Source organism: Panthera onca, chromosome A2 (genome assembly GCF_046562875.1).
Source record: "Panthera onca isolate mPanOnc1 chromosome A2, mPanOnc1 haplotype 2, whole genome shotgun sequence".
NCBI lineage: Eukaryota > Metazoa > Chordata > Mammalia > Carnivora > Felidae > Panthera > Panthera onca.
The window spans coordinates 34884597-34900148 of NC_138340.1; the positions used below are offsets into that span (position 1 = coordinate 34884597).

Genomic DNA, 15552 nt, shown 5'->3' on the forward strand with positions numbered 1-15552 from the left:
TCGAGAATGCTATATGCAGAAGAGGTTATATAAAAACCTAATGGCAACCATATATCAAAAACCACTAATAAATATGCAAAGAATAAAGACAAAAAATCAAAATATATCACTAAAGAAAATCAGTAAAACATGAAAGAGAGAAAAACAAGAAAAGATCAGAGAAAATCTTCAGAAACAGACATCAAAACAAATAATAAAATGACAATAAAAACATACCTACCAGTAATTACTTTGAGTGTAAATGGACTAAACATGTCAATCAAAAGACACAGGGTGACAGAATAGATAAAAAAATAATAATAATAAGACCTGTGGATCTGCTGCCCACGAGACTCATTTTAGACCTAAAGACAAGTGCAGATTCAAGGTGAGGAGACAGAGAAACATCTATCATGCAAATGGAAGTCAAAAGAAAGTCAGAATAGCGATACCTATATCAGACAAAATAGACTTTAAAACAAAGGCTGTAACAAAAGACAAAGAAGGACACTATATAATAATAAAGGAGACAATCCAACAAGAAAATATAACAATTATAAATTTTTATGCACCCAACAGAGTAGCACCCAAAGACATAAGACAGTTAATAACTAATTCATAATAATACAATAATAGTAGGGGACTTTAACGCCCCACTTACATCAATGGACAGATCATCAAGACAGAAATCCTATCAACAAGGAAACAATGGTTTTGAATGACACCCTGGAACAGATGGATTTAATAGATATATTCAGAACATTCCATTCTAAAACAGCATAATGCACATTCTTTTCAAGTGCATATGTAACATTCTCTAGAACAGATCTCATGTTAGCCCAGAAAACAAGCCTCAACAAATTCAAGATCAAAGTCATAGTATGCATCTTTTCTGACTACAACGTTATAACATTGGAAGTAAATCACAAGAAAAAATCTAGAAAGACCACAAATGCATGGAGGTTAAATAACACACTACTAAACAATGAATGGATCAAAAGGAAATCAAAGTTCATAAAAAAGTACATGGGAACAAATGAAAATGAAAACGTTAACAGTCCAAAACCTTTGGGATACAGCAAAAGTGGTTCTAAAAAAGAAGTTTATACCAATCCAGGCCTACTCAAAAGCAAGAAAAACATTAAATAAGCAAACTAACCTTACACCTTAAAGGAGCCAATAAAAGAACAACAAACAAAACCCAAAACCACAAGGAAGGAAATAATAATGATTAGAGCAGAAATAAATGATATAGAAACTAAAAAAAAAACAATAGAACAGATCAATGAAACCAGGAACTACTTCTTTGAAAACATCAACAAAATTGATAAACCACTAGCCAAATTCATCAAAAACAAAAAAAGAGAAAGAACTCAAACAAAGTCACAAATGAAAGAGGAGAAATAACAACCAACACAAAAGAAACACAAAGTATTGTAAGGGAATATTATGAAAAATTGCAGGCCAACATTGGACAACCTAGAAGAGAAGGATAAATTTCGAGTAACATATAACCTACCAAAATTGAAACAGGAAGAAATAGAGAATTTGAACAGACCAATAACCAGCATAGAAATAGAATCAGAAATCAAAATAAAAACGCAACAAGCGAAAGTCCAGGACTAGATGGCTTCACAGACAAATTCTATCTAAGAGTTAAAGAAGAGTTAATACCTATTCTTCTCAAACTTTTCTTAAAAACAGAACACTTCCAAATTAATTGTAATAGGCCAGCACTGTCCTGACACCAAACCAGATAAAGACACCACCACAAAAGAGAACTACAGGCCAAAAGCCCTGATCAACATAGATGCAAAAATCCTCAATAGAATACTAACAAACTGAATTCAACAATACACTAACAAAATCACAACAATCAAGTGGTATTTATTCCTAGGTTGCAAGGGGGTTTCAACATTTGCAAATCAATCAATGCGATATACCCTATCAACAAGAGAAAGGAGACAAACCTTATGATCATTTCAACAGATGCAAAAAAGCATTTGACAAAGTACAACATTCATTCATGATATAAACCCTCAACAAAGAAGGTTTAGAGGGAACATAATAAAAGCCGTATGTGAAAAACCCACAGCTATCATCATCAATGGGAGAAAACTGAGAACTTTTCCCCTAAGGTCAGGAACAAGACAAGGACATCCACCGTCACCACTTTTATTGAACACAGTACTAGAAGTCCTAGCCACAGCAATCAGACAACAAAAAGAAATCAAAGGCATCCATATCAGTAAGGAAGAAGTAAAAACTTTCACGATTTACAGATGACATGATACTATATATAGAAAGAAAATCTAAACAACTCCACCAAAAAAACTGCCAGAACTGATCCATGAATTCAATAAATTTGCAGGACACAAAATCAATGTAAATAAATCTGTTGCATTTTGGGGCACCTAGGTGGCTCAGTCGGTTGAGCATCTGACTCTTGGCTCAGGTCATGATCTAATGGTTTGTGAGATCCATGCAGAAGGAGAAATTAAGAAAACAATACCATTTATAACTGCACCAAAAATAATGAGATACCTAGGAATAAAACTAACCAAAAAGGTGAAAGACCTGTACTTTGAAAACACTGATGAAAGTAACTGAAGAGGACACAAAGAAACAGAAAGACATTTCATGCTCATGGATTAGAAGAACAAATATCGTTAAAATATCTATACTACCCAAAGCAATTGACAGAGTCAATGCAATCCCTATCAAAATACCATCAGCATTTTTCACAGAACCAGAACAAACAGTCCTAAAATTTGTATGGCACCACAAAAGTGATGCCAAAAGCAATCCAAATAGCCAAAGCAATCTTAAAAAAGCAAAGCCAAGCTGGAGGCATCACAATTCCAGACTTCAAGTTATATTATACAGCTACAGTAATCCAAACAGTATGGTACTGGCACAAAAACAGATACATAGAGCAATAAAACAGAATAGAAAACCCAGAAATAAACTCACAACCACATGGTCAATTAATCTTTGACAAAGCAGGAAAGAATATTCAATGGGAAAAGAGCAGTCTCTTTAACAAATGGTGTTGCGAAAACTGGAGAGTAACATGCAAAAGAATGAAACTGGATGACTTTCTTACATCACACACAAAAATAGATTCAAAATGGATTAAAAACCTAAATTTGAGACAAGAATCCAAGACGAGAACACAGGCAGGAACTTCGTGACATCAGCTGTAGCAACTTCTTTCTATGTATGTCTTCTGAGGCAAGGGAAACAAAAGCAAAAATGAACTATTGGGACCTCATCAAAATAAAAAAAAACTTCTGCAAAGTGAAGGAAACAATCAACAACACTAAAAGGCAACCAATGAAATGGGAGAAGATATCTGCAAATGACATATATGATAAAGGGTTAGTAGCCAAAATATACAAAGAACTTATTCAACACTAAAAAAACTGCACAAAAAATCCAATTAAAAAATGGGCAAAAGACATGAGTAGACATTCTTCCAAAGACATACAGACAGCCAAAAGACACATAAAAAGATGTTCATCATCATTTAGTATTAAGGAAATATAAATCAAAACTCTAATGAGATATCACCTCACAACTGTCAGAATGGCTAAACTCAACACACAAGAAACAAAAGGTGTTGGCAAGGATGTGGAGAAAAAAGAACACTCATGCACCGTTGGTGGGAATACAAACTAGTGAGGCTACTGTGGAAAATGGTGTGGAGGTTCCTCGAAACGTTAGATTCAATTGAAATAGAAACTTAAAGAGAAAAAAAAAAAAAAGATGATCTGGAGGAATCTCAGATGGGTAAGTAGGAGGAGGTAAGAAAAAGAGAAGGTTTGGAGCAACCTCCAGAGGTGACAAATTCCATTTGGGCCAAGAAAGATGGAGGCACCCACAACGAGATGGCCAACAGGAGCCAGGAATGTGGGTTCAGACACAAAGAAAGAGCTTTACAATCCATATGGAGATTCCTGGAAATCAAAGGCATGACTAACACCAACACTTATTTGCAAAGTATTTTATATGTGTCATTGTATTTCAAATACAGCCAAATATGAATAAAATAGAAAGGTAATAAGCAAATGCATTTCAGTCATTTACAAATTTTTCAAATTAAAATATGAAGTCTTGACACAGGATCAAGAAACTACTGATCACACGTCTCTTATCTGTCTATGAATGTGAATCACGACAGTGGTGAATTCCTTGGAATCATATGCTGCTGCTGCTGCTGATTGATAGTGACAAACTCTTATATAGCACTTACTATGTTAAGCATATTACCCTTTTCTGTAATTTTTCTCCATTAAAATATCCTAATTGTCGGGGCAGGCAGAAAAATGCATGTGTAGTCCAGCTTTAACCTTAACCTCAAACCTACTTAGTAAAACTTGTGCCATTGATTCTTGTCTACCTTGTAGCAACAATCAGGTAAACGCGGTGAAGTTTTGCTAGATTCTTCTTGTTTTGCTCTCTCTAGCCAACCTCAGTGACTTTTATATTTACAATCAATTTGTTACACTTTTAACTAACTAGAGTTGGTACCATCTCTTCTTCCAATACTATAAATATTCCCTCTGATCAAAACTGTCTATTATACAACAAAAGCCAGAGGAGACCCTCCTTCCTCCAAAACTCCTCCCTGAGTAAGAGAAGGATTATTCATTCATTCAGCAAATGAGAGGCTTGGACTTGTTCTCTAAATTCCCTTTTAGCTCTAAATAGGATCAGAGAAGCACTCCCATGGCCACATCACTTAAATGAATTATCACAGGTTTGCACAGGCCCAGGTACAGACACAGCTGGGTCATTCTCAATCCTTTAATCCAGTATGATTTTCCTAAAACCACTCCTCAAGAAACAAAATGGCTTTTTGAAAAGTTTATTTTAATTTTCTTAATTTTACTTTTATTTAAACTTGCTTTATTGTCTCTTTCCCTGCTTTCACCCTGGGCCCAGCATATGAAGGGCACCTCGTTAATTCCTGAAGAGCAAAAACTCTGTCTTACAAACACAGTAGAGAATGCCCAACCATAAAGTGGCAGCTATATAAATGTTTATAAAACTAATCTGTGACTAAGAAGCCGCTTAGTTCAGTAAGCCAAAATCTCCACTGAAAATCTGAAAGGTAAGCCCTCCCTGCTATGCTATACCTAAGTGGGGAGGGAGTAGTAATCAGCTGGCTTCCAGAATTCCCTTAAGAAGAATCCTTGGACCTGGAATACTAGTATGTCAGCACATTTGCAGAAATAATGGGGAAAATGAAGACCAAAGACCGACTTGAACTTTACATTTCTTTGTTCTCATTATCCATTCCCCGAACCACAGGAGTATAAAACAAAAATGATCCTTTCATGTAAAAAGGTTGGAATACTAACCTTTACTGAGTCTATTTCCACACTGCACAGTGGAGCTCTCATCCTCGTGTAGGCCGAATTTTACCTTTTTTTTCACCATGAAAACCAATTTTGATAGTTTTTGAAAATGAAACCAATTTCCATTTCTTAAACTATAAGTCACTCTCAATTTCTACATTTAGCATCTGAAAATTACAAATTAATTTCCTTCTAGAATGTAAGTTTTAAAAAGAAAGAGGGCTTGCTTATCTTCCACAGCTGTATCCACGGTGCCTAATACATGTGGCTGACAATCAATAAATACTTGTTGAAGGAAAGAATAAACATACATTTCAACTGACATAACATAGAAAGCATCTGGCAAATAAGCATCTGGGGGAACTCTGTAAGGGAGATAAAAGAACAATTACTACCTGAAGTACCTCGCCACTTACTCTTAAAAGAGCATAGAAAATTGGGAAATTGAAATGTGGAGCCTGCTTCTATCTTGCACTCTCAAACTTGTTTGCTACGGCTGCCTGGCAAGGACAGTTAGCAGATGCTCTATTCTTTCTGGTGGGAAACAACTGCTCTCCAAGCCTGAAGACAAAGAATACACATGTACATCCTTCTAGTGTCCAGATCTAGGCTGACTGACACCACAGCCACCAGCCCCACATGTTTATCAAGTATCTGAAATGTGGCTTGTGTGAAACGAAATGGGCTGGAATGTCAGATACAAACCAGATTTCTAAAGACGAGGACAAAAACTGGACGTACACTGTCCCATTGATAATTGTTTTACGTTAATTACATGTTGAAATGATAGCAGTTTGGACATATTGGGGTAAACAAAATATATTAGTAAAACTAATTTCACCGATTTCTTGTTACTTTTCTTAATACAGAAAATTTTGAAATATTTAAGTGGCTCACATTATATTTCTATTGGACAGTGCTAATCCAGACTGACAGTAAGAGAGTCTGTATGCTACCAGAAGGAATATGCGTGGAAAAACAGCAGGATCTGGTTCCTAATTTCACAATCTATAATTACGGAGATTAGATTTTCTACCACAAACCAATGTATAGTCTCCCTTGAAGGCGCACACCAGCATTAGGAGATAACACATTAGCCTTAATAGATAATGAGGAAACTGAGCCACAAAAAGAAGGCACTTATACAGAGTTACAGAGCTGATAAATGGGAGGGCAAAACCCTGACCCAAACTCAGCATGTCCAAATGCATGTTCTTCCCCTTCCTCTCCTCCACTCAGAGAACTTTCCCTACTAGAGGCTTAAAAAGGATGCCAACCATCTTTCCTGCCTTACCCTGCTGTGGGTTTCTCTTTGATACTCTACACCCTTATTTCTCCCAGCCACTAACCCAAAGAAAAGAGAACTACGTGACAATATGGCTGAATATTTTGGAAAAATTACCAGAGTGACATCCCATATGCTGCTATCTCGTGAAGAAAAGAATCAAGGTCTCCTAATTGGGCTCTTTTGCCTTTGCGATTCAAAAGCTTTCCACTGTATCGGCACCGTTCGTATAACACGCTACATAGAAATTTACCTACTGGGACACTGCTACCTGTGAGGTCACTAATTTGGGCAAGTGCATTTCACCTGTTGTGAATTAGCTTACTTAGTCTCTTAGCAGCCTCCAGAGCTTCGTTGGCACTGTCTGCTACAAAGAATCTTTGAACTTTCACTCCATTGTCAGACATCAGTTTCTTGCTCTGGTATTCCTGCAGGTTCAGCCATCTTCGGGGGGTTAACTGCACTGCCTAGAGAGATTGAGAGAGACAGAGGTAAGAACGCTTACAAATAAGAAAAGGAACAGTCAATGTATGTAGCCAGTCTTATAGGTACCCACAAACAATCAGCAACACCTTTTTTTAAAAGGAAAAAAAAACTCCTATATAAATTCTTCATGCTTGTTTTTCTAATCAAAAATGTTTAAGACAACCACACACACAAATGAATGCAGGTTTAAAGAAATGGTGAGAAGTGAATAGGGTCTATCATCTAGTTAACAAGAATGTACCGATATCAATTTCCTAATTTTGATATTGAACTAAAAAGACCTAAGATATCAACGTGAGGAGAAGAGGGGGAAGGGTATGTGGGACTGCTGCACTTTTTTTGCAGCTCCCTGAGTCTGTAAATATTTAAGAATAAATGAGACCATTTAAAAAAAAAGAATAAAAATTATTTTCTTAAGTTTATTTATTTGAGAGAGGAAGAGAGAGCATGCAAGAAGAAGCTGGAAGGGGCAGAGAGGGGGCGGGAGGAGAAAATCCAAATTAGGCACTGCACTGTCAGTGAAGAGCCCAACTCGGGGCTGGAACCCAGGAACCATGAGATCATGACATGAGCCAAAACCAGGAATTGGAGACTTAACCACCTAAGCCACCCAGGTGGGCACCCCTTAAGAGTTACTTTTTAAAATGTTAAGAAATGCATTATAAAGGATATACCTCCCCCACATTCCTACCCCAAATAAAGTTCATAGCATTATTTTAATAACTGTATGCACATTGTTAATCACTAAGGTATCTCAGAAAATTTTCTTAACACTTTGAGGCTCAATGGACCACAGACTAATCCACTTCTTTGCCATAGTTTTTAATGGACTCTAGGTACAATCATTATGTGATGAAGAAGATTACCTCTTTCACAAACCACATTTGAAGACGGTAACCTGAAACAATTATCATAAATAAACTACTTCCTAAAAACTGCAACTCGTGTGTTAAAGTAACTTTGCCTATGTATCATGCAGAAGTTTTTTCCAATGTGCGCTATCAATTACTTTTTAATCTGTGCTGAAAAAAAGTAATTAAGGAGCAGAATAACATGAACAAATAAATTCTCATTTTTTTCAGTAAGATCAACATCATTCCCTATTTTTAAAAGAAAAAAAAATGAATATACCTAGTTTAAGCTCATTTCCATCCATGAGTCCTGATGCAAAAAAACAAAACAAACAAACAAAAAAACAAAAAACCACTGCCCCAGAGTAGGTAAGACAACGATACCATTAATGCACAAACCGAAAAAGTCAATCATACAACAGGATCACAAGAGTGAAGGAAAATCACCTGTCATACTGCCTAGCGTCTTTTGTCAATGGCCTTGGTGGGCGGCCAAAGCAGCATTACAAAGACCATAAACTAAGGTCTACAGGGCTTTACAACATGGAACCATTAGCTTTCAGGACCTCAAATGTGTCCTTAAAATGGCATTTTCTTCTGGAATTTCCAAGCTACAATGCACTCATGGAGCTCTTCTGGATAAGGGACATTCCAAAAGGCTCTAGAACCTTTCAACTAAGCTGAGTTTTACCCAAGGGCAGAGTATATCTTTAAATTGTTTGTATCTTTAAGAAGAATATGATGGTGCCTGGCATATGGAAGATAGTCAAGAATATCAGTACAATGGCCAAATGAATAAGTCCTGCCTTTTGTTCATTTGTTCCCAGCTACAGGTAATTTTTCATTTCCACAAAGTGACTTTCTCTAAAAATAGAAAAGCAGAAGTCCTTCAGACCTGAAACAACCTAATTTGTACACACTCATAAAAAATTCAAATTTTGACATGATCTAGTTTAAAGATATCTTTCTGTTCCACTCTTCTGAATATTGGTAATGATGTTTTCAATGGTAAAGTTGTCTGCACTTCTTTAGAAATAAATAATACCAGAGTTTTAAAATAAATTGCCAGAGAAGTTATGGTCACTGTTACTGTATGATTTATTAGCTGTATATGATTTGTTAATCTTACTTCTGAATTTTAAGTCTTGATGAAACATTAGTAATTTGAAAAACACAAAATTTCACACGTGAACATACACATTGACCTAACAGTCTTATTAACACATCACATAATGTACCAAAAAAATTCAAGTTTAAGACATTTAGTGAAAGTCCCCTAATGAAAGAAAAGATTAAACATTAGATGTATACTATATTCTGGGACCACTTTTAAAAGGCAGATGGGGAAGGATCAATAGATTAAGTATATGTTGACATACCAACTTAAAGCCATTAACAGAAAAAGAAAAAAAGAAATACAATTTGTGAAGAACATTTGAGAGAGACTAAAACTGCCACAAGTATGGTGTGGTCAATTCCTTTTCATTAGAACACTCACGGTATTAATTTTAGATATGTTAATGCAATCTGCTGCAAACTAATTGCAATTGATCGAGAGACCAGCTTCATAGACATATAATACATATTGACCGTTTCTACATTGACTCAGATGAAAAAGCCTGCTTGAAGTCTGTTGCTCTTAAATTGAAAACCAACACAGTGAACACAGTTCTGAGCCACTGCAGATACCCAAGCTATCACTCCACAAAGCAATCATCTTATAGAATAATCGGCTACCTTTGTCAAACCTAACATCAGAAGAGCAGGGTCCCTGACTGGGTCTAAAACTGCATGAACTCAGCTGCACTAAGAATTTGTGGTACGTCTAGAGAGGAAAAGGTTAAAACCACCTCTGCATTTTCAGGAGGAAGAAAAAAGGAGAAGAGAAATTTACTAAGTAAGTGGATGGTGTAAAGTATGCTAGAAATATAATCAACTGCTGAATCATAAAAACAATAATAAGAATAGTTTCATCTTCTATTACGGAGCATTGGCCATGTGTAGGCAGTATACTAAGCATGCGTGTTATCTTATAGTCAAGGAAATCGTGAAAAATGAAGTAGTATTATTTCTCTCTGCAGCTGTCACTGATGCAACCTTCCTTCTTCCAATACTTCCTTGCCTCAGATGAAGTTAGGTACAGCCGTGTAAGATCGTTCATAAATACGTATGGTGTGTAACTCACCTGGACCAACATCTGATTGCCAACCCTTCTCCCCCTAAGTTCTCTCTGTCTCGACAGGGGGAATGGGAATATTCATGTGGCAGCTAATCTATCAGCCAGGGGCCTCAAGGAAAACAGACACATTCCCAGGTCACTCACATAGAATGTGTCATGAAAAATAAACCTTTGTGGATTTTTACCCACTGAGATTCCGGAGATTACTTGTTACTGTTACGGAACCTAGCTTATCTCTACCATCCTGACTAAAAACCATCTTGAGGCACCTGGGTGGATCAGTCAGTTGAGTGGCCAACTTCAGCTCAGGTCATGATTTCACGATTCGTGAGCTCAAGCCCCCTATTGGGCTCACTGCTATCAACGTGGATCCTGCTTCTGATCATCTGTATGCCTTCCCCCGGCCCTCCCCTGCTCACACACACACACACACACACACTCTCTCTCTCTCTCTCTCTCTCTCTCTCTCTCAAGTTAACAAACAAAACCAACCAACCAAACAAACAAAAAACATCTTACAAAATCAGGAAACCCAGGCTGAGGGTTAAGTCACTGGCCGAAGATGACAGGCAGCTGTGAAGCAACAAAACTTCTCTGATCAACAGCATCAATCTGCTGTGTAACACTGTTGGTCTCCTGTGTTTATATTCTGGTCTCGCATTCCCAGAGGCCCCTTGATGATAAAGACTGAGACCAGGATCAGTGACATTGTGTCCTTGTCTTCAGAAGGCCAGAGGTCTATTAGGAACGGACACACGCATGATGCGTGTGAGGACAAATGTGTCAGGCTTTGGGAGGGAAGGAGGTGGAGATGAGAGCAGAGGCTCACCTAAGACACTGGCAGAAGCAGTTTATTTTAGCTCGTAGGAAGACTACCTGTTAAAACCTTAGACTAATCTCTTCTCGGGGAAGCCTTGAACTCTAGAACGTGAACGGTGGAGAGCAGTCTGAAGATCATGTGGCCCAGTAGGTTTCAACTGTTCCTGCCAGTTATTTGCCTGTTTGCCATCAGGTCAGTCCCCAGGCTCTTTGCCAACTGGCTTCTGCCTAAATCTGAGACTGTGCTCAGAGACTGAAAAGTGAGAAGAAGACTTCAGGCTTTGTCTTCCTCTGAGTCAGGTGGCGACTCCAGCAGTGACTGCCGCTCTTCTGACGTTTCAGCCCCCGATCCCACCCCAGAAAGCCCTTCCTTCATAATTCCAGCTCACACTGTCCACCCCACCAGGACTCCAGCACTGAAGGGCTGGCCCTGGACTCTGCTAACACCACCTCCTTCTACCCCTCAAGCTCCTACAAGATTCCTGCTGTTGCCAATCCCCGGGTGGCCTTCCCAGCCCTGCTTTGCCTTCCAAAAGTCCTAACGCCTTTGTCAGTACTTGGGTGGCCCCATTAAACCTATGAAACAACGTGGCCCTCCACAGAGCCTGAAGGTGCCGCTTCAAGGCACAGGAGTAGAACGACAATGGCAGGGGCCCTCTTAGGAAGGGGACTTTGGGGCCCTCCTCTGCAGCGGTTTTTCAGGAAATCATGTTTCACAGACTGGGCTTCCAAAGGATGGAAGGACTAGTGGGGTCCAACCTCCTCATTTTACAATCAGGGACCTTGAGGCCTCTACAGGGGAGGTAACATGCCTAGGGATCCTCTAGGGGGACAGCAGCAGGTGGACAACTAGACTAATTCCAATGTTGTGTCCTTCTTTCATTCAGATTTTGGCAAACTGACCATATGAGGAACAGCACCACGTTCTCAAAACAGCTAGGGTGGGTGGGCACCCGGGGTTAGTTCCGTCTGGGCCTGCATGCTGACCTTTCCATGGCTACCTTCCCTACCGTGTTTCTTGGCCAGAGCAAGCATTTCCAAGCTTAGGGAAAGTAGGAAATATAACTTAAAAGAAAAGCACGGCATAAAGATTTAAGGGCCTGTGGGAACAAGGGAGCAGAGGTAGACGAAAAAGAATGAAAAATGAGGGGAAAAGACAGAGAGAACCAAGAGATAAAAAGACAATGACTAAGCAGGCAAAAATTCACAAGAAAACTCAAAGCACAAAATTAGACAGCTACATACAAAAAAATGACACGACCAAGAAATCATCCTTCGCCCCACGGTTTTAAAATTAGAGGTGCCAAGACTACTGAAATAGCAGCACAGGAGGAGAAAAATCAATAAAGGGAGTAAAGAAAATGTCATTGAGTGGGGCGCCCCCCAAAGGGAGGCTTGGTGAGCCACACCTGCCCACTGGCTCTCTGCACTCCCTCGGTCTTTCTGCAGCCTGACAATCCACAGCACTGCCTCACTCAGGAAGGCAGAGGAGCAGAGTCTGGAGAGGAGCTGAAAATCCACTAGCAACCAGGGAAGTAGAAATTACAACAAAAACAAAGGTTTGGTGATGACACTGGTGAAGGTAGGCTAAAACACGCCTCCCAGTACACGACACACCCACGCAAAGAGAACACCAGTGCAAGCACCTTCAAGACCAATGTGAAGGCATTTATGAAAACTAGAACAACTACACCCTCTAAACTGGAAAGTCTCCTCCTTGGGTGCTTAATTCAGTGAAACATGAACTGGGGACATACAGTGGAATCTTCTGCGTACTGCTGTGCACAGTAAAGGTAAAGTTGGAAGGTATCTAATGCACACCAAACAGGAAATGGGCTGAATAAACCGCAATATATGAGCCATTCAAAATATTGGTGGCAACACAATTAGCACCCAGTATACTACGTGGTCCCCTACTTCTCAGTTCTTTTGCAGCTAGGGTGCCACAACTTTTAAGCAACCAGGCACAATCCTCCGGGACCCTTTTCCTTGGCTGCAAAGTCCTGGAGACCCCAGGTGGAGAGGGCGGGGTCACAGGGTTGAAGCAGCCTGGATTACTGACTTACTGTACAGACCACTGCCTTGGCCTTGCAGTCACCTGACCCACAGATGCATGAATGAGAAATAAACCTTTGATGTGTTTACCACTGAGATCTTGGGAATAACTTGTAATCGCCTCATCGAACTAGTCTAGACTGATAAGTATGAACGTCTTAACATTGATTGTTCTCCAAGGCACATTACTGAAAGAAAATAGCCAGTTTCTTTCAATATTTAAAGTAGAATAACATTTATATTTCCGACACGTGTGTCCACACACAACGCCACATTCTCTATCTTTTAAGAATGGATGTAGCTATGGGGCGCCTGGGTGGCTCAGTCGGTTAAGCGTCCAACTTCAGCTCAGGTCATGATCTCACAGTCTGTGAGCTCAAGCCCCATGTCCAGCTCTGTGCTGACAGCTCAGAGCCTGGAGTCTGCTTCAGATTCTGTGTCTCTCTCCCTCTCTGTCCCTCCCCCACTCACACGCCGTCTCTCTCTCTCTCACACAAATAAATAAGTTAAGAATGGATAAAGCTACACATACATACATGCATACGGAAAGCTCCAGATTAAGTTCACTAACTCAATGCCAGTAAACTTGGGAGGGCAGACCAGAAAGATGGTAATCAAAGGAAGATCTACCCTAGTCTATAATTTTTAAAACATTTTTATAGAAAAACATTCATTTATTATTTGTGCAATGAAAATCAATCTCCTTAGAGACAACACTGAGGGGAAGTAATCAAACCCAGGCTTTAACCCAAAGGCATAGCCTTAAGCATCTATTAACTCGTCTGGGAAATGAGGGCTTGCACCCTTACTTTCGCTACCCAGAGTTCTCCAAATGCGGTGTGAAATCAAGGAGAGGGGGCCAAAGGCTTGCATCCTCTGTTACGCAGAACTACCAACCCTAATATAAACTCCCACTGTGAGACAGGAAGAGGCTCTTAAACCTCATTTCAAGCTTTCAACAGCAATGACGACGGCAGAATACAAACAAGGAATTAGCTGTACACTCGAAGGAAAATACATTCCCCTCTCACTACACGCACGGCAAGGCAGGCAGATGCTCAGTGGGCTGTGGCAGGCCAAGAGTCGGAGTGTGCTGGTTATATTTTAGTTTCTGTCAGTGTTATTCTGTATGCAAATCAGGACCCATAAATCCACCTTAGTCACGTTACCTAGGAAATACGAGGCTTCAAATAAACGTGTTGATGCACACGAAAAGACAGATATAACTCAGTGTGTCTCAATATGGGTATCACAAAATAAAAGACCCGCTTGCTTAAAACAGGCTCTGATGAAGAAGTCACTTCACTATCACCCTGTATAAGGGACTGAGTGGAATCCTGTTTCTAAGAGGAAAATTGTAACAGCAGCAATGATAACAATAAAAATAGAAGTACTCTTCCGTTTAACCCCTAATGTGATGATGTCAACTCCTCCTCCATAAAGACAACATGCTAAAAAAACAAACAAAAAAAAAAAAAAACCAGAGCCTATAGAAAAGAAAAACCAATGTCAGACGAGGAAGAAAGCGTAAGAATATGCATACCAACACTCTGCTACATTTCATTATATGTTCAGGCTAAAGTGTGGGGCATTCATTTGGAGTCACCTTTGGAAATACACCATCCCTTTTATCTAGAACTGGCATGTTCCTGACCCTTCTCCTCTTTGCACAAAGAAATGAATTAACCAATTAATTAGTACTCTGCGGCTGAGCTCTTTGCTCTAGTAGGGGTACAGGGAGACCATGATCACTTACAAAATGGAGGAAACTAATCCATCCTTACAGGTCGCTTTGAGGATTACATGGGTTAAAATGTGCAAATCAACTGGGATAGTGTGCAGCATATCATAAGTACTCAAAAGAATGTTCTGCTCTTATTACGAACGCAGAACTACAAAGGGGGAAAGAAAGTATAACAAGGAAATACTGAACAATCCCCAAACTAAAAACAGTAGGTGATCCCGTCAGTGATAAAGAGGTGCCCACCATGTCCTGCTCTTCGTTTTAAATGCATATGGGGAAGTATTTTTAAATTGTGATAGTGGAAGGGCACCTGGGTGGCTCAGTTGGTTAAGCACCGGACTTCTGCTCACATCATGATCTCACAGTGTGGGGGCTTGAGCCCCCGCGTCGGACTCTGAGCTGGCAGCTCAGAGCCTAGAACCTGCTTCAGATTCTGTGTCTCCCTCTCTCTCTGCCCCTCCCCTGGTTGCTCTCTCTCTCTCAAAAACAAATAAACATTAAAAAAAAATAAAAAAACAAAAAAATAAATTGTGATAGTGGAATCTCTACACTTAAATTACTCAACAGTCACAGAAAGAGAAAGGACAGTAATTTACAGTAAGAAGGACCAATTTCACATTCAGTGAGCAAATTAAAATGTGCCATGCTAAGTACATTGACTTTCTACCTCATTTGAGCCAGGGTACCCCCACCTCGCAGAGGAGCAAATGTGATGGTCAGAGAGATTAAGTAACTTATCTAAGGCTACTCAGCTGGGTGAATGAGTCGAGATTTGAATCCAAGTCTAAAAA

At 39.4% G+C, this 15552-nt stretch overlaps 1 protein-coding gene and 1 long non-coding RNA gene across 3 annotated transcripts in view; both read right to left on the reverse strand.

The window, feature by feature from the left end:
* The window catches only part of LOC132678737 (uncharacterized), a 30520-nt gene extending 23574 nt beyond the window's left edge, over window positions 1-6946 (reverse strand). The window contains exon 1 of the long non-coding RNA XR_009609792.2: window positions 641-6946. This is a non-coding gene — a long non-coding RNA (uncharacterized LOC132678737). The remainder of the gene's footprint in view (window positions 1-640) is intronic.
* SUCLG2 (succinate-CoA ligase GDP-forming subunit beta) overlaps window positions 1-15552 on the reverse strand; it is a 273677-nt gene that overhangs the window by 214407 nt on the left and 43718 nt on the right. For both annotated transcript variants that reach the window (XM_060631535.3, XM_078442840.2), the window contains exon 2: window positions 6953-7094. In XM_060631535.3, coding sequence (XP_060487518.2) covers window positions 6953-7094 — 142 coding nt within the window. The remainder of the gene's footprint in view (window positions 1-6952; window positions 7095-15552) is intronic.